Here is a 24,961-nt window from a genome sequence, read left to right as displayed (position 1 = left end):
AAATGGCAAAAAACTACCAGGTGATTAGAAGAAAAATAATTTAATGATACTGAACAAATTTGTACTCTTTAGACGCAAAAGCATTTGCCATCTTGTATGAACGATAGATCTCTATTTCACTATGATTGACTAGAGAGGTAATGAACAACTTAAAGTTAAGAGCATGTGGGAAGTGACCATGACAACAGGAAGAGATACAAAATACAATAATAAAGTAGATAATAGCCACAGGGAAAGAGTATTGTGTGAAATTTACAACATTTAACAGTTTTAATTAGGAAACAGGAGCAACCAATACACATTGAAAACTGATTGTTGTGATATTTTGAAAATAATTATATCTTAAATAGTTACTGCAATCTTAAAACCAAGACAACGATAAACATCCCATGGAAATTACTATCAAAATTTCAAATGATTTCAGACTTGGTATCTAAATTTTGGTGAATAATGAATGAATATAAAATGAGCCACTTTCAGCGTCAATCAAGTAATTTTAAAGGGTGGTCGCTGTTTTATTGTAAGAAAATATAGCAACCAATTTGCATTCCGGGAACTTCAACAAAACAAATGATCTTTTCATGATGATGTTTGAAAATTACTGCAATGAAATATTTTAAATTCACCTGAGAAGACCTGAGAAGTTTTGAGTATGAATTTTACCATTTTAAATGTCACCTGTGGTGCAGTCTCGGTCTATCTTTATGCCAAGCTAGACTGTTTGTTCAAAACGATATGGAGATTGAGCCCTCATCTTTCTAATTTAGAGGCAGGAAGATAATCATAAATGCATCTATCCTGCATGCAAATCATTTTTCTTTTCCAGCTTTACCGAGCAGCACCACGGTAGAGTGGCTGCCTTATAGCGCCAGTAAATCCTGACTACGGGTGCTGTCTGTAACGAGTTTGTATGTTCTCCCCGTGACCGCGTGGGTTTACTCTGAGATCTTCCATTTCCTCCCACATTCCAAAGACGTACAGGTTTGTAGGATAATTGGCTTGGTAAAAGTGTAAATTGTCCCTTGTGTGTGTAGGATAGTGCAAGTGTACGGGGTGATCGCTGGCCGGTGGGCCAAAGGGGCTGTTTCCACACTATATCTCTAAGCTCAACTAAGCTTGTTCTTTTCTGTTCCAATGTGCAGTTAACTCCATTCTTCCTCCCTCTCCTCAGCTGAACATATTCACATTTCTCTAAAAGCTACTTTCATGATTGTTGTTGAGTAATATCAGCAATTGTTATAACATTGCAACAAATACTTCCAAATTGTTATTGATTTGTGTGAACTATAAGATACCCAGATCTCTACGACTCTAAAGACTGTCCACCAGATCAAAATTGCTCGCATTTTGGCACTATTCTATCAAATTCCTTTACTAAAATATTTGGTGCCTTTCTAAACCAAATAGACTCTTAATCATAGGATAAGAGGAAGTGGCAGTGATTTGCACTGCCCCTAAATGACGAGCAAAACTTCAAAATCCATATTGACCACTTATTCACAAAATGCTGGAGTAACTCAGCAGGTCAGGCAGCATCTCGGGAGAGAAGGAGTGGGTGACGTTTCGGGTCGAGACCCTTCTTCAGACTGATTGTCTGATTTTTGCTGAACATTAGTGGCATTATTGACAACATAGGTAATGTCAGATCTTTTATCTAACAGGATATTATTATGTATTTGGATGGGCACGTGGAAAGGAAAGAATTGAGGACTATGGATCGCATGCAGGCAGATTAGATTAACTTGACATTATGTTCAGCACAGGCACGATGAGTTGACTGGCCTGTTCCGGTGCTATTCTGTTCCATAGAAACACAGAAACATAGAAAAATAGGTGCAGGCGTACCTGCACCTTGGCCCCTTGAGCCAGCACCGCCATTCAATATGATCATGGCTGATCATCTAAAATCAGTACCCTGTTCCTGCTTTTTGCCCCCATATCCATTGTTTCCTTTAGCCCTAAGAGCTAAATCTAACTCTCTCTTGAAAACATCCAGTGAATTGGCCTCCACTGCCTTCTGTGGCAGAGAATTCCACAGATTCACAACTCTCTGGGTGATTTTTTTTCCCCTCATCTCAGTCCTTATTCTTAAACTGTGAGCCCTGGTTCTGGACTCCCCCAACATTGGGAACATTTTTTCTGCATCGAGCCTGTCCAATCCTTTAAGAATTTTATATGTTTCTATAAGATCCCCTCTCATCCTTCTAAATTCCAGTGAATACAAGCCCAGTTGACCCATTCTTTCATCATATGTCAGTCCCGCCATCCCGGGAATTAACCTGGTGAACCGACGTTGCACTTCCTCGATAGCAATAAAACCCTTCCTCAAATTAGGAGACCAAAATTGCACACAATACTCCAGGTGCGGTCTAACCAGGGCCCTGTACAACTGCAGTAGGACCTTCTTGCTCCTAAACTCAAATCCACTCGCAATAAAGGCCAACATGCCATTAGCTTTCGTCACTGCCTGCTGTACCTGCATGCTTACTTTCAGTGACTGATGCACAAGCACACCCAGGTCTTGTTGCAACTCCCCTTTTCCTAATCTGACACCATTCAGATAATAATCTGCCTTTCTGTTCTTGCCACCAAAGCAGATAGCCTCACATTTATCCACATTATACTGCATCTGCCATGCATCTACCCACTCACCCAACCTATTCAAGTTACCCTGCATCCTCATAGCATCCGCATCGCAGCTTACACTGCCATCCAGCTTTGTGTCATCCGCAAACTTGGAGATGTCACATTTAATTCCCTCATCTAAATCATTAATATGTATTGTAAATAACTGGGGATCCAACACTGAGCCTTGCGGCACCCCACGAGCCTGCCATTCTGAAAAGGACCCGTTAATTCCTACTGTTTGCTTCCTGTCTGCCAACCAGTTCTCTATCCATGTTAATACCCTATCCCCAATACCATGCACTCTAATTTTGCACACTAATCTCTTGCATGGGATCTTGTCAAAGGCTTTTTGAAAGTCCAGATGCACCACATCCACTGGCTCTCCCTTATCCATTCTACTTGTTACATCCTCAAAAAATTCCAGAAGATTAGTAAAGCATGATATCCCCTTCATAAATCCATGCTGACTTTGACCGATCCTGTCATCTTGAATAATCGACTCAAGCATCTTCCCCACTACCGATGTAAGGCTAACTGGTCTATAATTCCCTGTTTTCTTCCTGCCTCCATTCTTAAAAAGTGGAGTTACATTGGATCAGTTCCTGTGGACTGGAGGGTAGCCAGAGTTGAGAGAACATTGGAAAATAATTGCCACTATGTTCTTATTTAACCTACTATTTTAAGGTTCATCTTTCATTATTCTTGAATATAGAAATAACATTTTCTGTATCTCAATGATAAGTATACTGAGCATGGTCAACTCACAATATTTCATTTTGGGGACACATTAATATATCAAGAATCTTAGCATTTCTCTCAGTAAATGGCAGCATGCATCCATAGAAACATAGAAACATAGAAAATAGGTGCAGGAGGAGGTCATTTGGCCCTTCGAGCCAGCACCGCCATTCATTGTGATCATGGCTGATCATCTACAATCAGTAACCTGTGCCTGCCTTCTCCCCATATCCTTTGATTCCACTAGCCCCTAGAGCTCTATCTAACTCTCTTTTAAATTCATCCAGTGAATTGGCTTCCACTGCCCTCTGTGGCAGAGAATTGCACAAATTCACAACTCTCTGGGTGAAAATGTTTCTTCTCATCTCAGTTTTAAATGGCCTCCCTTTTATTCTTAGACTGTGTCCCCTGGTTCTGGACTCCCCCAACATTGGGAACATTTTTCCTGCATCTAGCTTGTCTAGGCTTTTTATAATTTTATACATCTCTATAAGATCCCCTCTCATCCTTCTAAACTCCAGTGAATACAAGCCTAGTCTTTCCAATTTTTCCTCAAATGCCAGTCCCTCCATCCCAGGGACTAACCTCGTGAACCTACGCTGCACTGCCTCAATAGCAAGGATGTCCTTCCTCAAATTAGGAGACCAAAACTGCACACAATACTCCAGATATACAACTGCAGAAGGACTTCTTTCTTGAGACAGAAGGACTCAAATCTTCTCGTTATGAAGGCCAACATGTTATTAGCTTTCTTCACTGCCTGCTGTACCTGCACGCTTACTGTCAGTGACTGGTGTACAAGGATACCAAGGTCTCGTTGCACTTCCCCTTTACCTAATCTGACACCATTGAGATAATAATCTGCCTCCTTATTTTTGCAGCCATAATGGATAACCTCACATTTATCTACATTATACTGCATCTGCCATGCATCTGCCCACTCACTCAACCTGTCCAAGTCACCCTGCAACCTCCTGACATCCTCTTTGTAGTTCACACTGCCACCCAGCTTTGTGTCATCCGCATCCAATATGGGCTGGATGATTAATCTCCTTATGTACAGCTGGCATTTTTAGGTCATTCTCTTTTGGCATCGCAACTCCACTTTCCATGCTGCCATTCTAGGAACATTGTGTTCCTTGCTAAAGATCTAAAAGTGTCTTCATAAGATACCTTGCTATGTCCTCAGATTCCATGAACAGGTCCTCTGTTGCTCCCTGATGATCCCATCTGTCCTCTTGTTGTACCTGTTTATTGTTTACATGTTTAAAGTAGATTTTTGGATTCCCTTTAATGTTTGCCTTGAATCTTTTCTTACACTCTTTTTGTCCTCTTATTTCTTTCCTTTTAAAAATTCCCATTATCAGCGTTAATTTTATTTAGTGGTAATGTGGCTTATGGTCTAATTTCATTCTTTTCCTCACTTGTTTCTTCATACTACCACACCATTGTGGCACAGTGATAGAGTTGCTACCTCACAGCGCGAGAGACCCAGGTTCAATCCTGACCTCGGGTGCTGTCCGTATGGAGCTTATATATTCTCCCTGTGACCGCGTGGTTTTTCTACATTCCAAAGATGTGCATATTTGTGGGTTGTACCCCTTTTTCTTAAACTGCGGCTCCGGGTTCTGGTCTCCCCCAACATCGGGAACATGTTTCCTGCCTCTAGCATGCCCAATCCCTTAATAATCTTATATATTTCAATAAGATCCCCTCTCATCCTTCTAAATTCCAGTCGCTCCATTCTTTTGACATGTGACAGTCCCGCCATCTCGGGACTTAACCTCGTGAACCTACGCTGCACTCCCTCAATAGCAAGAACGTCCTTCCTCAAATTTGGAGACCAAAACTGCGCACAATACTCCAGGTGTATTGGAGTACACAATACTCCAGGGCCCTGTACAACTGCAGAAGGACCTCTACTCCTTTACTCAACTCCTCTTGTTATAAAGACCAACATGCCATTAGCTTTCTTCACTGCCTGCTGTACCTGCATGCCTACTTTCAGTGACTGATGAACAAGGACATCCAGGTCTCGTGTACTTCCCCTTTTCCTAACTTGACACCATTCAGATAATAATCTGCCTTCCTGTTCTTGCCACCAAAGTGGATAACCTCACATTTATCCAAATTAAACTGCATCTGCCATGCATCTGCCCACTCACCCAACCTGCCCAAGTCACCCTGCATCCTCATAGCATCCTCCTCACAGTTCACACTGCCACCCAGCTTTGTGTCATCTGCAAATTTGCTAATGTTACTTTTAATCCCTTCATCTAATTCATTAATGTATATTGTAAATAGCTGCGGCCCACCACTGAGCCTTGCGGTACCCCACTAGTCACTGCCTGTCATTCTGAAAGGGACCCATTAATCCCTACTCTTTATTTCCTGTCTGCCAATTTTCTATCCATGTCAGTACTGTACTCCCAATACCATGTGCTCTAATTTTGCCCACTAATCTCCTATGTGGGACCTTATCAAAGGCTTTCTGAAAGTCCAGGTACATTACATCCACTGGCTCTCTCTTGTCCATTGTCCTAGTTACATCCTCAAAAAAATTCCAGAAGATTAGTCAAGCATGATTTCCCCTTCATAAATCCATGCTGACTCGGACCAATCCTGTTACTGCTATCCGAATGTGCCGCTATTTCATCTGTGACATTTCAGATCGGGTTCCTTCTTCAGATTGATTGTGGGTGGGAGGGTGGGAAGGAATGAAAGCTTGCAGAGGGGAGAGGCAGGGCAACACCTGGCTGGTTAGGCAGATGGTTGGAACAAAGGCTAGAGATTAAAACTAGTAGCGAAAAATATTGAAAATTTACAAATTGTGAAGCCAGAAGAAGGATTGTGGGGAGGACGGGAGGGAGCGATAGATGCAAGTCTAGGTGGGGCACGGAGAAGAGGGATGTGGGGGAGAAGGAGGAGGGAGGGGGGTTGTAGGGGTTGCTCAAAGTTGGAGAATTCAACGTTCATACCATTAGGTTGTAAGCTACCACGGAATATGATGTGCTGTTCCTCCAGTTTGTGTGTGGCCACACTCTGGCAATGGAGGAGACCCACGACGGAAAGGTTTGTTTGTAAATGGGTAGGGAATTAAAATGGTTAGGAACTGGAAGTTCCAATAGGCCTTGCTGGTCTGAGCACGTGTTCAGTGAAACAGTTGCCGAGTCTACACTTGGTCTTGCTGATGCACAGAAGGCCACATCGGGGACACCGGATGCGGTAATTGAAGTTAGAGGAGATGCTTGTGAACTCTGTCTCATCTGGAAGGGGATGGAGGTGAGGGAGGATGTACAGGTACACGTGTTACATCTCCTGTGATTGCAGGGAAACATTCCTGGGCCCTCCCCTATGCTCCACCTGGACTTGCACCTATTTCTTCCCCCTCCCCCTCCACCCACATCCCCCCTGTAGCCTCACAATTTGAAAATCTTTGATAGATATTTTTATTTTTGACCTCTCCCCATATTGTCCATTGACTCGTATTGTGAGAGTGGACAAATCCTCCAGTACGTTTTCTCTGAGCATTGTCGTGACATTCTCCTTGATTAGTAAAGCAACTCTTCCACCTCTTTTACCTCCCTCTCTATCTCATCTGTAAAATCGAAACCCTGGAACATTGAGCTACCCGTCCTGTCCCTCTTGCTACCAAGTCTCCGCAATGGCCACAACGTCATAACTCCAAGAAGCAAAGTGCTGGAGTAACTCAGCAGAACAAGCAGCATCTCTGGACAATATGGATAAATGAAATTTTATGTTGGGTCTTTTCCATGTTCTCTAGAGATGCTGCCTGACGTTGAGTTAATCTAGCATTTTGTCTTTTTTTAAACCAGCATCCGCAGTTCCTTGTTTCTATAATAGTTATCATATTCTGTAATCTTATCCTGCCTGCCCTTTTGAGACCTACTGGTCATAACCTCTACCTTTCCATCAGTGCTTCCATTTGCAAACCTATATTCCCCCTCCTGTGCATATGTATGTTTTCTCCTTTTCATGGCTACATCTGGTTTCTGCCCCTTGCCTAATTATTCTAAACTTCCCTTCCCACCACATCAACAGGTAACTTCCCCTCTAAGGATACTGATCTCAACTCTGTTGAGATGCAATCAGTTGAATGTGTACGGATGCCATCTCCTTCGGAACTGATTTCAGAGTCCTAAGAAAGTACAGCTCTCTCGTCTGCACCATCTTTCTTTCCAACTGGGCATTCATCTGAACTATCCTTCTATTTCCTATGCTGACATTACTCAATGTAGTTCATTTAACTTTGCCAAGTGTGTGTATAATACATAGTAGCTATTACTGTCTGCTGTCGTAATCTTTGCATGTGCATAAGTTGAAACAGCTGGTTTATACATCTTTCCTTCTCTCCAGAGATGCTGCCTGTCCCGCTGAGTTATTCCAGCATTTTGTGTCTACCTTTGGTTTATACATCTACTTGTGTATTATCATTCCCATTGGGTCACTTGAAAGACTTGCAGTGCTACCATGTGGATGAACTGCAGAATACAGTCCCTAAACCCAGTTTTGCCAAAATCCTCACATTAACTGAAATGTAAAATCAACATATTTTTCGAAGTCACTGCACAAGGTTCCAAAGTTTTTAGTGGCATTAGTGAAGAACACCATAATCTGCCCATTTGAAATAGCTTTGCAGTTTGCTATTATTATTGCCAGTGAAGGTGAAGTAGTCAATAAGGCAGCTGGTGCACAGCAAGAGGTTCTAGATGAAACAGTCTGCTCATTATTACAAGATAAGTGTTACAAGATCAAGACAATTATGAAAATCTTTCCAGTACTTCAGTTAAATGTATTAAATTAAGTTATTCCAATAACGCTGTGTTACTCCAGCTTTTTGTGTCTATCTTCAGTTTAAACCAGCACCTGCAGTTCCTTCTTACAAATGTATTAAATTATTCTGTTGGCATGGCTAGCAGCATAGCTAGCCTCTCAGCAATAATTTACAGCTTAATTTTGTCAACCCACAATTTAGAAACACTTCAGAACAATTTAAATACATCTAAAATTAATATTCTATAATCATAAAATTTAAAACATGTAATAATCATTTTTTTAAATTAATATTAATTTTAAAGAATAAACCACACCTTCATTTTCATATACAGATCGGCCACCTCGTTCAAATGAGCGAGACTGTTTGTTTCCCATAAAGCTGAGGAACCAGATTTGAAATGCACATCACCCCTCACCTTAGGATTGTATGTAACCAGTTTTAAACTCGCTGATAAGCCTTGGCAAGACTCTCCATTGTGTTCTGTACTCGTGTGCTGCCATGCACAGGCAGGAGTTCACTTGCAAAGTGGGCCGTACATTTCTTTTCTGAATCACCAATTAAAAATATGTCTTGAAGCAATGGTCTCTCTTTTGTTTGGATAAGTAAAGCTTTAAAATAAATGGCAGATGTGAGAAATTTACTGTCACAATAAATTTTAAAAGTAATGGTTTTTTAAAAATACAAAATTAATTTGGGCGGGGGGGGGGGAAATCACATAATTTATTTTGGTTACCAGTTGAAAATTCTTTGGACTTAGTTTTCTCCACCTTACTCATGACTGTACAAAGAGTTCTGTAATAATTTTATCGGCTGATTTGCACACACCACACTTTGGATCTATGCTAAATACTGAATTAATTAAAAAATTGAACAGATTTTCAATAGATTAGCTAATCTGGTAAAAATGTGCATTTTACTCATGGGAGACTGGGAAAAGATCTGCTGAGAGCCATAACCAAATGTTGTTACCCACCAACATTTTTAACTGGGTAATATACTGGTATTCGGCTGAAGATTTTCAATGAATTAAAATTCGAAGACAGATGCAGGGGGAAAAAATTTAAAAATTAAGAAACTTTGATTTTCAAATGTACATTGTGACTGGTTGTCAGTGAGTGCAATGATGTGTGAAACTTATAATTTAAATTAATTTCTACAAACCCCAAACCTGACCACCCATAAAAAGTGCCTTAACCATTTAGCCTGAAGATTACTTATCTTCCAAGGCACTTGCATTTTGACTTAATTTATAAATTGGAACCCTTTTGAATTCAGCCATTACATAATTTTGAAAGTGTGTAACCTAATTTACGTTAGTGCACATGAACAGATTTAATGACTAATTTGTTTATGAATTCGATATAACTAACAAATAAATATAACTTATGGTTAAAGTACCCTATTCTACTCTTTTTATAAACAAAGCATTGTTGTGTTAAAATATGGTACAATGTTGTCCAGATTAAAATAATGTAATTTGGTATTAATAAATAGCATCTCACAGTCATTGTGCTAAGTGTTAAAAATGCTTGGCTTGGAAATAATGGTTAAGCAATGATGCATCATTTTTACACAGTAAAATTGCTTTTAGAAACCTTTGCAAATAGTTATGCTTTAGCTTTCTGAGCTAAACTAAATTTAAGGCAGCTCTTCTCCAAGAAGCCCTTCTTGCTTAAGTCCATACTCGGCCACCTCCAGTTTAAATTCCATTTGGAATATTTTGGAGGACCAAGAACCAAGAACCAATCAATTGTTTGGCCTTCAGTATTTTATAGTCATTTCTCCCTCTGAGTTATAAATAGTTGTGTTAAGTTTTGTATGATACAGCATAAAACTTCATTCTATAAAATTGTAATGTCTTCCTCAACAGGACAGCACTGAACTCTTAGATATATTCTCAAGCTCATTGTCAAACTATGTTCCAAATATTGCTTACTTATTGTTTACTTAATGTTTACTTATTTATGATGGAAATTAGATTAATTGTTTTGTATTGATCTATTACTACAACGTATGCAAAGTACTTCCTGAAATGGTAGAGGCGGGTACAATTGCAACATTTAAAAGACATTTAGCCTGGTAAATAGATAAGAAAGGTTTGGAGCATATGGACCAGTCCAGCTTGGGTAAGCAATTTTGTCGGTATGGATAATTTGGGCCAACGGGCTTGTTTCCATGCTGTATAGCCCGATGACTATGCATTTCGTGCACTGATATTTCAATTGTGGCTTTCTCACCCAATGGCCACAACCTCCACATTTCTAAAATGTCCATGTTTCCCACCTGCATAATCTAAACTTCCATCGCTTCCTGCCTTTCCATGAATATCAGGACCCGGGAAGTCAATCTCCTCCTGCCATCCTCTACATCATCCTCTTTCATTTTTTCCATTGTCTTTTGCAGCTGCTCACATTCTCAATCTCTATTTATTTCCATGTCTTTTTCTTCCACGGCATGCTTTTCTCAGAATTATTGCCACACTAAAGGAGATTGTTTGGCCAAATAAAATCCATATTAGCTCTTCATTAAGCAAGCTCATCAGTCTCATTTCCTCAAGTTCTTACTCCATAGCCCTGTAAATTAATTTCCATCATTCCTTTTGGTTTATTTCTGAAAGTCTTGATTGACTGTCTGCCACTTGAATAAGCCACAAACATTTTTCTCCACATCACCTCAGTAATCTCTTGAAAACACTCTCCTGGGTCCTTGAACCGCCTGCCAATGAGAACAGCTTTTCACAATTTATCCTTACTAAACCTTACATTATCTCGTGCACCTCTATCAAATCTCCCTACAACCTTCTTGGCACTGAAGAGCCCTAGTATCTCCAATCTAATCTTGTTGCTGAAATCCTTCAATCCTGTCACATTTCTTCTGAATCTTTTCTGTAACTTGTCTAAAATGTGATGACCATTTGTGGCTTAATTACAATAATCCATTTGTAGCTTAATTACTGCTTTTATAGTTCATACCTCTGTTTATGAAGTTGAAGTTCCATATGTTTTATTAACTGCACTCTCAGTATGTTCTGCTTCTTTAATAGATTTATGTACAAAATAGCAAGGTTTCTCTGTTTCTGTGTAACCTTCAGATAGTGCCATTTAAGTTATATTGTCTCTCCATGTTTTCTCTGACAAAATGTATTACTTCAAGTTGGATTGTATTTTATCTGCAACTTTTCTGCCCATTCTGCTCATCAGTCTATGTCCCTTTGAAGTCATCTTCTATTTGTGTCTCCCCCTCCAATTTCAGTCTGCTAATGCTCCTATCTTGCTTGCATTTTTACCCCCATCTCAACTGTCCCATTTCCGCCCAGTCAACTGCTCAGTCCGCCTAGACCTACGCGATATCCTGGTTGTCAAATACTTTAACTACCCCTCCCATCCCACACTGATCTTTCTGTCCTGGGCCTCCACCACTGTAAGGGCGAGCGAGGCCCAACGCAATTTGGAGGAACAGCACATCATACAGTATGTCGCTTGGGCAGCTTACAACCCAGAGATATTAATTTTGATTTCTCTAACCAAATAACCCTTGCTTTTGCTCTCTCTCTCTGTCCCTCCCCTACACTCGTTCTCCGACGAGCAGACCTAAAAGATGCATATGCAACGACAAGAGGCATATATAGGGTAGACAGAGAGAACCTTTTTCAGAATGGAAAAAAAAACACTAGAGGGCTAATTGTTAAAAATAGGGGCAAAATTTAAAGGAGATGTGTGGGGCAAGATTTTTACACAGAGGGTGGTGAGTACCTGAACCGTGTGGCCGGGAACAATGGTTTGGGTGTACACAAGAGCAGCATTTAAGAGACTTTTGGATATGTATTTGGGTATGCAGGGAATTGAGGGATATTGATTATGTGCAAACAGATAAGATTTGGTCTTGACATCATGTTTGGTACAGACATTGTACCAAACAGGGACCTGTTACTGTGCTGCACTGTTCTATGATTAAAATGCTGCATTTTTCCCTTATGTAAATACAGTAGTTAAGATATTATGTATATAAGGTATTTTGAGAGCATTTAATTTTGTATGACATTTAAATTTTTTTTTGTTTATTTCCTTGGAACTACAGTATATGCAGAAGGAGAAAATACTTCATTCCCTTCCGGAAAGGAAAGTTTGTGTTGTAAAAAAAACTTGTATATTGAACAATTCTTCCTGCATTAATGCTGTAAAATAAATATTTTGGAAAAAACATTGTTTTTTTAAGCACAAATGGGTGGTCAGCCATATCCATCACTGATAACCTGTTTCCTGCATATGAATCTGGAAGGACTGAAAATAAACAGTTGGATGAGATGATGATGTTGCTCAATGGGCGGTACCAATCAGAGGTCAAAGAGTGGAGATGTGTTAACAGTTTCTTCTGTCAGTATAAAAAACATATGCAGTTTGACTAACATGCCTGTTTTGAGAATTTGGGATTTAATTTCAGGATCTTATACTTTATTAATTCTTGCCTTTAGAGGACCTCTTTCCACAAGTAACATGATTGAAAAACACTAAAATGACTACCCAATGTAAATTACATCTTTACTACAGTATTTGTTAGAGCAATACACTCTCTACTCAGATGTAACCTTCACACCTCCAGATTAGGGATGGTTTCTTCCCAGCTGTTATCAAACCAAACCATTCTACCAACAACTAGTGAGTAATCCTGAGCTACTGTGTATCTCATTGGAGATCTTCGGACTATCTTTAATCAGATTTTACGGGACTCTATCTTGCACTAAACATTATTCCCTTTATCATGTATCTGTCCTCTGTGGGTGACTTGGTTGTAATTATTTATCATCTTTCTGCTGACCAGTCAGCACATAACAAAAGCTTTTCACTGTACGTGGGTACACGTGATAATAAACTAACCTAAACTATCCTGCTGAAGAAAAGCACTGCATTGGAATTGATTTATGGTTTGCACGTGTTCCTGGATACAGTGAAAAACTGTTTGCATGCTATCCAGTTAAATCATACCATACAAGAGTATAATCAAGCCATACAGAAGTACAACAGGTAGTGCAAAAAGAAAAATAGCCAGAGTTCAGAATGTAATGCTATGGCATTATAGTGTTTCAGCTCCAGATAGAGTGCAGAGTAAAAAAAGTACAATGGCACAGTGAGGTAGACTGGGAGAGCCTACCTCATTGTGATAAGATATGATACTTCAAGTAGTCTGAAACCAACAAGAAATAAGCTCTTTTCTGTTTGAGAACATTTTGGATCCAAGTTCCAAAATAGGAACATGCACCTGCTAATTTTACTTTCTGATGAAATTCATTTGTTCCAATGCCAAAGATCTCTTCACAAAAATCTAATTATTTCCATTATCTCACTACATCAATACAATACAATATATATTTATTGTCATTGTACAGGGGTACAACGAGATTGGGAATGCGCCTCCCATACAATGCAATAATTTAATTAGCTGGTTAGTATTAATTTAAACAATCCAATGAAACAAATTGTAACAGTTTTAAAACAGAATAAAGTGCAAGTAGATCTGTGCCGGATCACTGCGATGTGACCATCCGGCTCAGCAGGACCGGTTCATAGCAGCTATGGCCCTGGGGATGAAGCTGTTCATGAGTCTGGAGGTGCGGGCGTAGAAAGCCTTGTATCGTCTGCCCGATGGTAGAAGTTCGAACAGACTGTTGCAGGGGTGTGAAGAGTCTTTGTGGATGCTGGTGGCTTCTCTGAGGCATCGTGTGTTGTAGATGCCCTCCAAGGCTGGTAGCTGTGTTCCGATGGTTCTCTGAGCTCTATGGACTACCCGCTGAAGAGCTTTCCTCTCTGCCTCCGAACAGCTGAGGTACCACACAGGGATGCCATGTGTTAGGATGCTCTCTATGGTGCAGCGGTAGAATGTCGTCAGCAGCTGTTGGGGTAGACCAGACTTCTTCAGTGTTCTTAGGTAGAACAGTCGTTGCTGTGCCTTCTTGACCAGCACAGCAGTGTTATTGGGCCATGTTAGGTCCTCCGAAATGTGAGTACCCAGAAACTTGAAGCTGGACACTCTCCACACTGTCCCCGTTGATAAAGATCGGGGCGTATTCCCCGTTGTGTGACCTACGGAAGTTGATGATCAGCTCCTTGGTCTTGGTGGTATTTAGGGACAGGTTGTTATCAGAGCACCAGTCCGCCAGGTTCTGCACCTCCGCTCTGTATTTTGTTTCATCACCGTTGGTGATCAGCCCGATCGCCGTTGTGTCGTCTACAAACTTGACAATGGTGTTGGTGTCAAATGCAGGAACACAGTCGTGTGTGAAGAGGGAGTGGAGCATGGGGCTCAGAACACAGCCCTGTGGTGTGCCGGTACTCAGGGTGATAGTGGAGGACAGGTGCGGGCCCATTCTCACTGCCTGCGGTTGCTCCAGCAGGAAGTCCAGGATCCAGTCGCATAACAACGAGCTGAGGCCTAGCTGGTGGAGTTTGGTGATGAGCTTGGTGAGGATGACCGTGTTGAAGGCAGAGCTATAGTCAATGAATAGTATCCTCACGTACGTGCCCTGTCTCTCTAGGCGAGTCAGGACAGTGTGAAGAGCCAGAGAGATGGCGTCCTCTGTGGATCTATTTGCCCTGTATGCAAATTGATGTGGGTCCAGTGAGTCAGGTTTGCTGGATTTGATGTGTGAGAGGACCAGCCTTTCAAAGCACTTCATGACTATCGGAGTTAGGGCAACCGGACTGTAGTCGTTCAGGTTGGTGATCTATGCTTTTTTCGGCACCGGCATTATGGTAGCCGACTTCAGGCACTTGGGGACCGTAGCCAGAGATAGTGACAGGTTAAAGATCCTGGTGAATACCTCAGCCAACTGTTCAGCATAGTCCTTGTACCCTTCCTTGAACTCCATCCGGGCCTGCAGCCTTGTGTGGGTTGACCCTTTGCAGAGCGCGTTGTACTTCCTGTGTGCTCAGTTGCAAGACCAGTCCCTCCGCCTCGGCTGGGGTTCTTCCACTCAAGGTAGTGTTGCCAGTTTCGAAGCGGGCAAAAAAGGTGTTTAGCTCGTTGGTTAGTGTCATATCGCTGTGGGGGAAGGCAGGGCTGCTCTTGTAGCCAGTGATGTCCCTGACACCCTGCCACATGCTTCTGGTGTCCGTGGTGTTGAAGTGGTCTTCCACCCGTTGCCTGTGGGTGTCTTTGGCCCTTTTAATACCTTTGTTCAGGTTTGATCTGGCAACACTATATGCTGAAGTGTCACCAGATTTAAAGGCATTGTTGCGGGCCCTCAACAGATTCTGTACCTCCTTATTTATCCAGGGTTTCCGGTTTGGGAACATCTTTATTTCCTTGTCCTCCGTGATATTCTCCACACAGCAGTTTCTTCCCATAACCATAGAACATACTGAAAATACGCTGCAGGTCTGGCATTATTTGTGAAAAGAGAGACAAAGTTAACCCTGTGTCAGAATTGGAAACAAAAAAAACTGGTATTAAGCTCTAGAGAAGGTTTGATGTGTTGATAGATTAATGTGAATATTGATGATTGGATGAGGCCAGAGTTGCTTTGGGGATAACCAAAATGAATCTGCAACTATGAATGTTCAAGTCAAATTCATTCATTTTTGAAAATAAATCAGTGGTTAGAAGTGATGGAGGGATATTGAGAAAGGCAATAGTAAAAGAGAGAAAGATCTCACTCCTGCTCTGAAGAAGAGTCCTGACCTGATACCTTATCTGTCCACTCCTTCCACAGTTGCTGCCTGACCACTGAGTTCAACCAGCACTTTGCTTTGCCCATGATTCCAGCATCAGCAGTTCTTGGTGTCCCCACTTTGATCTTTCTGTGTGCAGCCTCCATCACTTAAAATAAGGCCCAATGCAAGCATGAGGAGCAACATCTCATTTCCATCTGGGCACGTTGTAGCTTTCAGGACAGATGACTTCAGGACTCAGTATCAAATTATCCTGCTTTAGGTAATTCCCATATTTGTGTCTTACTTCTGCCTTATTTCTTTATTAGATAATTCCCTTTATTAGGTAATTTATTAGTAATTCCCTTAATTTATTAGGTAATTCCCTTATAAATACTCAGTGGTGACACTGAGTATTTCTGTCACCATTTTGGCTTTGTTCTTCCTTTTTAATATTGTCTGACCTGCTGATGCACTACTTCCTTACCATTAACAACACATCACATAGACCTAATAGGAGATATTCCCAATCTTCTAGAAAATCAGCTGCAGAAAATTAACTTGCTTTCTCTCATTCTCATTAAGTGTCCTGAACATGAAATATTTATGTTCTTTCTCTTTCCATGCTGTCTGATCTCCGATGGCGTCTCCAGTATTTTCTTTTTTGAATACAAATTTCCAGCAATTGCAGTTTTTGATTTTGGAACGCCTAATATGGTGGAATAATGTGGACAAACTTTGAGATAGAGTGCATCGGTGTAATTACAGAGAGAGGTCAAGAGAGCACATGTGCCAATGTGAATGTGCAATGCATAGAGAAACGATGTATAATTTTAAAATATCTCAGATCCTACGTGGGTCTGAATTGTGAAAAATGGGGTTTAAGGTGAAATCCAAGTGATTTTACTGGGGCTATTTGCTGTCACACTTGGTCAAAGGTTGTTTTGGTATCAATGGTAATCAACGCCACTTGAACCTATTCCGCTCCTTGGTCCATCTTTAGACTAAGGCTGTAATGCAGTTTGGAGCCAAGTGGACTGTGTGGAACTCAAATTAGGCATGTGAGCATATCATTGATTAGTGACACTTGATAACAATGCCGAACAAACTTTGCATCCCTTCCGTGATGGTAGAGTGATTGTCCAATAAATAGTTTTTAGTGCTTTTTTTTGTGAATAGAATATACTTGGGCAATTTCCAAATTGACAGGAGGATGCTAGTGCCATACCTTACAAGAACAGCTTGACTAGAGGCATAACTACCTCTGACGTGTGGGGTTTCAGTACAATATACTCTGTCCCAGAGCCTTTGCTGTATTCAGTGCTCAAATATTTTTGGTATCATGTGTCTTTCCGTATTGATGATTCTGTACTGGGCCTTGTTGATTGTGGAGGGAGAAATAAGTTTTGATAAAATAAGTTTCGGTACACTACATCTACTGGCTCTCCCTTGTCCATTTTCCTAGTTACATCCTCAAAAAATTCCAGAAGATTAGTCAAGCATGATTTCCCCTTCGTAAATCCATGCTGACTCAGAACAATCCTGTTACTGCTATCCAAATGTTCCGCAATTTCTTCTTTTATAACTGACTCCAGCAGCTTTCCCACCACTGATGTCAGGCTAACTGGTCTATAGTTTCCCGTTTTCTCTCTCGCTCCTTTCTTAAAAAGTGGGATAACATTAGCTACTCTCCGATCCACGGGAACTGATCCTGAATCTATAGAACATTGGAAAATAATCACCAATGCATCCACGATTTCTAGAGCCACTTCCTTAAGTACCCTGGTATGCAGACCATCAGGCCCTGGGGATTTATCAGCCTTCAGCCCCATCAGTCTACCCAACACCATTTCCTGCCTAATGTGAATTAGTACATCTGGGAGATTGTTTGTGTCTTCCTTAGTAAAGATAGATCCAAAGTACCTGTTCAACTCATCTGCTATTTCCTTGTTCCCCATAATAAATTCACCTGCTTCTGTCTTCAAGGGACCCAAATTTGGCTCAACTATTTTTTTCTTCTTCATATACCTAAAGAAGCTTTTACTATCCTACTTTATATTCTTGGCTAGCTTACCTTCGTACCTCATCTTTTCTCCCCCTATTGCCTTTTTAGTTATTTTCTGTTGCTCTTTAAAAAAGTCCCAATCCTCTTGCTTCCCGCTCATCTGTCATGGTCACCTCCTACTCCCCTTAGAATCTTTCTCCCTCTTTGGAATGAATTGATCCTGCACCTTCTGTATTATTCCCAGAAATACCTGCCATTGTTGTTCCACTGTCTTCCCTGCTAGGGTCTCTTTCCAGTCAACTCTGGCCAGCTCCTCTCTCATGCCTCCATAGTCCCCCTTGCTCAACTGCAATACTGACACTTCCGATTTTTCCTTCTCTCTCTCAAATTGTAGATTAAAACCTATCATATTATGATCACTACCTCCTAATGGCTCTTTGACCTTGAGTGTCCTTATCAAATCCGGTTCATTACACAACACTAAATCCAGAATTGCCTTCTCCCTGGTAGGCTCCAGTACAAGCTGCTCTAAGAATCCATCTCGGAGGCACTCCACAAACTCCCTTTCTTGGGGTTCATTACCAAGCTGATTTTCCCAGTCTACCTGCATGTTGAAATCTCCCATAACCACTGTAGCATTACCTTTGCCGTATGCCAATTTTAACTCTTGATTCAACTTGCACCCTATATCCAGGGTAGTGTTTGGGGGCCTGTAGATAACTCCAATTAGGGTCTTTTTACCCTTACAATTCCTCAGTTCTGTCCATACTGACTACATCTCCTAATTCTATGTCACCCCTTGCAAGGACTGAATATCATTCCTTACCAACAGGGTGACCCCACCCCCTCTGCCCACCTGTCTTTTTTTTTCAATAGGTCATATACCCCTAAATATTCAGCTCCCAGCCCTAGTCCTCTTGCAGCCATGTCTCTGTAATTCCCACAAAATCATACTTGCCAATATCTAACTGAGCCTCAAGCTCATCCACTTTATTTTTTATACTTCGCGCATTCAAATACAACACTTTAACTTCAGTATTCACCTCCCCTCACTATTGGCCCTGACCGTACTCTCTTGTCCCATCAAGAAATTTCCTTCCCATTAATTCTGGAGTCTTTTGCAACTTTTCCTGTAATCACTTCCCCTTTAACTCCATCTTAATATTCCCAATTTGTCAACCCCTCCCCCCCACTATTTAGTTTAAACCCACTCGTGTAGAAGAGTCTAGCAAAACTGCCTGCCAGAACGTTGGTCACCCTCCAGTTAAGGTGTAACCGTCCCTTTTGTAGAGGTCATCCCTACTCCAGAAGAGATCCCAATAGGTCTATGAATCTAAATCCCTGCTCCCTGCACCAGCCCCTCAGCCATACATTCATATCCCCTATCTCCCTGTTCCTGTCCTCACCAGCATGAGGTACAGGAAGCAATCCAGAGATAATCACCCTAGAAGTCCTGCTTTTCAGTCTTCTTCCTAACTCTTTAAACTCAGAAAGGTTTAGAAAGGTAATTTAATGAAAAAGTTTGGCGACTAAAATTTAAGGTGAGGGAAGGCTTACAAATCAATCGGCATGAAGGAGTCAAGTTAGTTTGCACATGTCAGGTGGCCTAGTTCTAATATTTGTATTTTCTTCTGAAGGACTGGTGTGTGACTCAAGGAAGATTGCTGCTGTTTCACCTAGCCTTGTCACTTAACCTGTTCATTGATTTGAAGAAATAAGGATTAGTGCTAGTAACTACACAGCAGAGCTACAATGCGTTTTGTGATGTAATGACATTAAATAGTTGCTTAAGAGCTACATGATTTGTGGTGAAACAGGCGGCAAAGCAGCATTTGTCAACCAGTCTGTATTTATGCTTTTTTATTAATGGAGCAACAAAATTGGGTTCTACTTCTGTTATAAATTTTGTTTTATGTTTATATTGTTAACTGAATTATTAAATGAATTTTTAGCATTTTGGTTCAAGTACAATGTATATTAAGTGTTTTGCTGGTTCTGTTTTCCAGTTATTTAGTTTTTTTTATGAAAGTCTACTTAAAAATTAAAGCTTGATTTTTTGTTTAACCTATGAACCAGCAGTACATATTACCTCACTGAAAGGAGTGAGCAGCATGGTTGTGTGGAATTTAGAATAAGGGAAATGCATTATTGCATATTTGATATCTAAATTGATAGATGCAGAGAATTTTATAGTCATGGACAATCTTGTCCTGAAACATTTACCAAAATATACCTATTTCAAACAACATGGCATTACATGCAACATAAAAACTGAATTGCTGGCCTAGCATTTAGATAGTACAAAAATACTGATATATTTTAGCTTCCATTAGAATATAAATGCATCGTAAATAAAGCATCATAAATTTTACAATATATTATTTCTCTTTCTGGAGGAATTATATATTTGTAGTTATACATTTTAAAAAGTGTACTTCATTCAAGAAATGACACTCAGCATATTTTGTGGTAAAATGGATGAAACCGAGACAAAGCTTGATTTCCTGAATGTTGTGCTGACTTGCATAGAACAGACTGATGTTGAGGCAGGTTCCCCTGACAATTATATGGTGCTTAAATTGTCAGAGCATGTTTAGCATGTAAAGATGAGTAAATCTGCTCCAAGGTTTGAACGAGGTTGGAATAAATGGAGCACTTGGCTAGATGAAAGGATTAACTGTGCAAATTGGGCAAACACTTCTCTCGCTGAACAATAGGTTTTATTGAGGATTTAGCAACCCTTGAAAATATTGATTACTTATCCTCTACTTAGAACAAAAATGACAGAGCATGTGCTAATGTTTATGTAACCTGTATGCTGGGCCATGAACCATAATGCCTTAACTGTTCAATATTCATATTAATGCTTTGCTGCAGATGTTTTAAGACCTGGCTTTAAATGCAAAACAAAATGAAGTGTCAGTTCTATTTGAAATAGATGTCATCCTGAATGAAAGAATGATAAAGTTCCTGTATGAACTTTAATATAAGTATGATTGTAGATTGCAGTAATACAATTCTAACATTCTCTTTATTTGAGATCTAGAGATAATATTATTCCCTTTTTTCTGTATTGAACCTTTAACTTCATGTTACACGGAATTGCTGGTTATTAATTTGTTAATGCTAAAATCATTCTATTTTTTTTTCTCAATACTTTGGCTTCTGTTCCACTACAGAACTGAAATTTCTCTTATTAAAGTCACAAATTATATTATTTACAATCATAACTATGGTTAATTATCATATCCCATTCCTCTCAACTGACCTCAAATCCACATACACCATTTTCCTCCATTGCCTCTGTCATGCTTGTCTATGAAATCATGAATGAGTAGTTTTATTTTTAGTCAGTCAGCATGCACACAATGAGCCTTATGGTCTAATCATGGAATCGTACAGCACTGAAATGGTCCTTTCGGACCATTGCATCTATGCTGACCGTTTTGCCCATCTATACTTTCATTTATCCACATTAGGTCTGTATCTTTCCATGCTTTGTCTATTCAAGTTTTTAATGTTTCCTGGATAAAGTGTTTGCAACTGATTACACCACCTCCACTTGCAGCATGTTCCAATTATCAATCACTTTTTGTACAAAATGAAACTTTTCTCTCAGATGCTCTTTAAACCTCCTCACTTTAAACGTATACCACCTTGTTTTTGATACCCAAAGCATGGGAGAAAGATTCTGACTACCTACCTTATCTATGCCTTTCATAATTTTATATACCTCCTATCAGGTCATACCCTCAGTTTTCTTTGCTCCAGAAAAAATAAGCCCAGTCTATCCAATCTCTCTTTACAAATAAAGTCCTCCAATCCAGGCACCATCCTAATGAGTGTGGTTCTACACTCTCTCTAGCAGAACCACATCCTTTCTACAGTGTGGAGACCACAACTGCATGCAACGTATGTGGAGAGGAAAGTTAATCAATTACCTTTTAGTTGAATTGGAAACATTTCTAAAATAAATTTCAAGCTTCACAGTTTTACATAAACATGGATGAACCTGTAATGATCAGCATCCTTGGTTAGTTTGGCCTCCACAGATATTTACTTGACTCCAGCATTGTATTTGTTTCAGATACTGAGGAGCATGTTACCTCTCGATTTGAAGAGCAATCAATCCTCTATTAATATCAGGAATAGTTTCTTCATTATACATTAATTTAAGTGCCTTCAGATATTTCTCTGCCATAATTTCCTCAACAAAGCAGCTTATTCACTACAAATCTGGACTACTTTCTTTTGACACCATAAGTCTCAACTTGCTCCTGGTATGATGACTCTTACTCATGCAGATGTAATTGTTTTCTCTGACTGTTTTTGGAGCTATACTCATTCAGCTAAATGGAGAGTATTCCCTTAAGCTGCTGACTGGTGCTTAAAGATTGGAAATCTCTTATCACATGATAAGCCTATTTCTAATTGTAGCAGTCCCCATACTTTGTAGATAGCCATGTTAATTGGAACATTAATAACCTGGTTGGGCTGAAAATAATGTTCCTGTCCTCTGTTTCTGTCCTGTATTCCTAGCTAATTTAGCACATGGCTTCTGTGTTTGGTTTTATTATGTGAAATCTATAAATTAAATTTAGAGTCTTGAAACAAAAGCAGAAATAAATTGGAAACATTGCTGTGTAGCCTTACCTGTTATCTTCTCAGTTTTGTGTTCCTCAGGAACTGATACCATTGTCAGTTTATCTGTGTTGTTATTCCATTTGATAGAACTGCTCTAGAACTGCGCCGTTTACTCTAACTGCTTGAAATTCATAAAGGTCATCAAATTTTTATTTTGCCATTCAACAGTAAAAATTGGTAATTCAAGTTACTGAAATGGGATTGTTTCATCATTTATGCGTTTAATTATATTTTGGAAAGTTGATGGGTTTTTTTGCAGAATGTGGGCATTCCTGGTATAGCCAGCATATATTACTTATCATTAATTGTCCTTGAACTGTGCCTAACTGGACTATTTCAATGGACAATTCATAGTAATTTCATTGTGTCTGATGACATATATAGACTAGACTCGGTGCATGACAAATTTCCTTCCCTAAAGGACATTGGTGAACTTATAAGTTAATTGATAATACAATCAAAGTGAATAGTCAAAGCATATAAAATTACAGCACATCCTCCACATTTGACCAACTCCTGTCCGAGTGCAGTAGGGCCAAGTCGCTGGTATTGAGTACAAAACTGCGGTTGGCAAGGGACCGCACTAAATGACGGTCAGGGGTGGTGCGGGGGAACTTCAAGATCAGGCCCTGCTGCCACACTGTATCATAGGTGGCGGTGAGAAGCAGAAAACAAAGTAAAAGAAGGCATCCACGATAGTGCAAGATGTGGTCTATAGACTTCCTTTGCCAAGGTGGGACTAGGAATGTGCAGATTGGTTCAGGAACCTGATAGTTGTAGGAAAGTAGATGTTCCTAAACCTGGTGGTGTGTGACTTCAGGCTTCTGTACCTCCTTTCTGAGAATAGTAGTGAGAAGAGGACATGGCATGGATTGTGGGGATCTTTGAAGATGGACGCTACTTTTTTGAGGCAGCACCTCATGTAGCTGCCTTCGATAATGGAGATGGCTGTGCCCATAATGGCTGAGTCCACCACTCCCTGCAGCCTCTTGCATTCCTTTGATACAACCTGTCAAGAAAACTTGTACAGTACACCTATCGAAGTTTGTTGTATTTGGTGACATTTGAGTATCTGGTGACATGCCAAATCTTTTTTAACTTCTGAGAAAGTAGAGACGCTAGAACATATTCTTTGTGATTACATCTATGCGCTGGGTCCAGGACAGCTCAACAAAGATGTTGATGAACAGGGATTTAAAGCTGCCAACTCTCTCCACCACCGATACACCATTGAAAACTGGTGCAAGGTCTCCCAACCCTTTCTAAAGTCAATGATTGGTTTGTGACATTGAGCGAGGGGTTGTTGTGGCACATTCAACCTGGTGTTCTATCTCTTTCCTGTACACTGACTCATCACCTCCTGTGATTCAGCCAACTACAGTGGTGTCATCAGTGAGATTATAGATAACTTTGGAGCTGTGTTTAGCCACACAGTCCTAGGTCTAAATAAAGTGGAACAAAGGGCTAAGCACCCAGCCTTGAGGTGCACCTGTGTCGATAGTCAATGAGGAGGAAATGGTTTTGTTCTGCATTGATTGAAGTCTGCCAATGAGGATGTCAAGGATCCAGTTGTATCATTCTGCAGAATCAGGACAATTGCAAAAACTACTTGCAAACACTTTCTCAGGAAACTGTTTCTTTCGCGACATGGAACACTAGTTCCTCCAAATAATTTTTTTGTACTTTTTTAGGCTTGATACACAGCTTATCAGAATGAAATGTCAAACATAGGACATGTAAATTGTAAACCCTCTTGGAGTTGACAGAGAAATTTAAATTCATTCAGTTTGCTTTGAGTATGAAAAGTAGAGTGCCTGATGAAGAATAATAGGCGAGGTGCGACGGTGGAGGATGGGGCACCTCTGCCATCTCATTTACATGCTTTCTAGTTGTGGCAGCAAAACACTGGTATTTGGAAATATTTCTTACATTAAATTGGCCGAAGACTTAACATCCAGCAAGTTAAACTGATCCTAAGATTCATCTTGCATCTGCAAATTAATGAGGCTTTCATCTACGTTTTGTAGCTTCTTGAGTGTCCGAGATACAATTGAATTTTTATTTTCTCCATTTCTCCTTTACTGCCTCCACTTCAAGACAAACCAAATTGAAAAATTTAACAATATTTTTCATTGTTTTATTTGGTGCAGATTGTAGTTTTATCAGAAATTACATTTAATCTTGGTAAACAATCTGTTGCTATCTATACTAATCAATCTTGTGCAATGTGGATGGATAAATGCAAGAAAAAAATTATTATTTCTGGAACAATGTCTAAGATATATCTTTTTTCCTTTATAGTTCAACGTTCCCCTCCAATACCTGCACAGGAACTAAATCAAATTCTGAAGGCTGGGTATTTGGAAAAGCGTCGAAAAGGTAAATTATTTTGTATTAGATGATATACAAATCAGATCAGTGTTTATTAATTACAAATATACAAGTTTTACAACAAAATTTTACATTGTCAGCATCATGGAAACCATTTTGCATGTGTACTTATTT

The 24,961-nt window shown here is 40.1% G+C and overlaps 1 protein-coding gene across 1 annotated transcript in view; it reads left to right on the top strand.

The window, feature by feature from the left end:
- skap2 (src kinase associated phosphoprotein 2) overlaps positions 1-24,961 on the top strand; it is a 219,563-nt gene that overhangs the window by 106,984 nt on the left and 87,618 nt on the right. Inside the window, exon 5 of the mRNA XM_078420533.1 lies at positions 24,758-24,835. Coding sequence (XP_078276659.1) covers positions 24,758-24,835 — 78 coding nt within the window. The remainder of the gene's footprint in view (positions 1-24,757; positions 24,836-24,961) is intronic.

This window comes from Rhinoraja longicauda, chromosome 2 (genome assembly GCF_053455715.1).
Source record: "Rhinoraja longicauda isolate Sanriku21f chromosome 2, sRhiLon1.1, whole genome shotgun sequence".
Lineage (NCBI taxonomy): Eukaryota > Metazoa > Chordata > Chondrichthyes > Rajiformes > Arhynchobatidae > Rhinoraja > Rhinoraja longicauda.
Note: the sequence above shows the minus strand (reverse complement) of the source record. Positions and strands in the feature narration are given on the sequence as shown.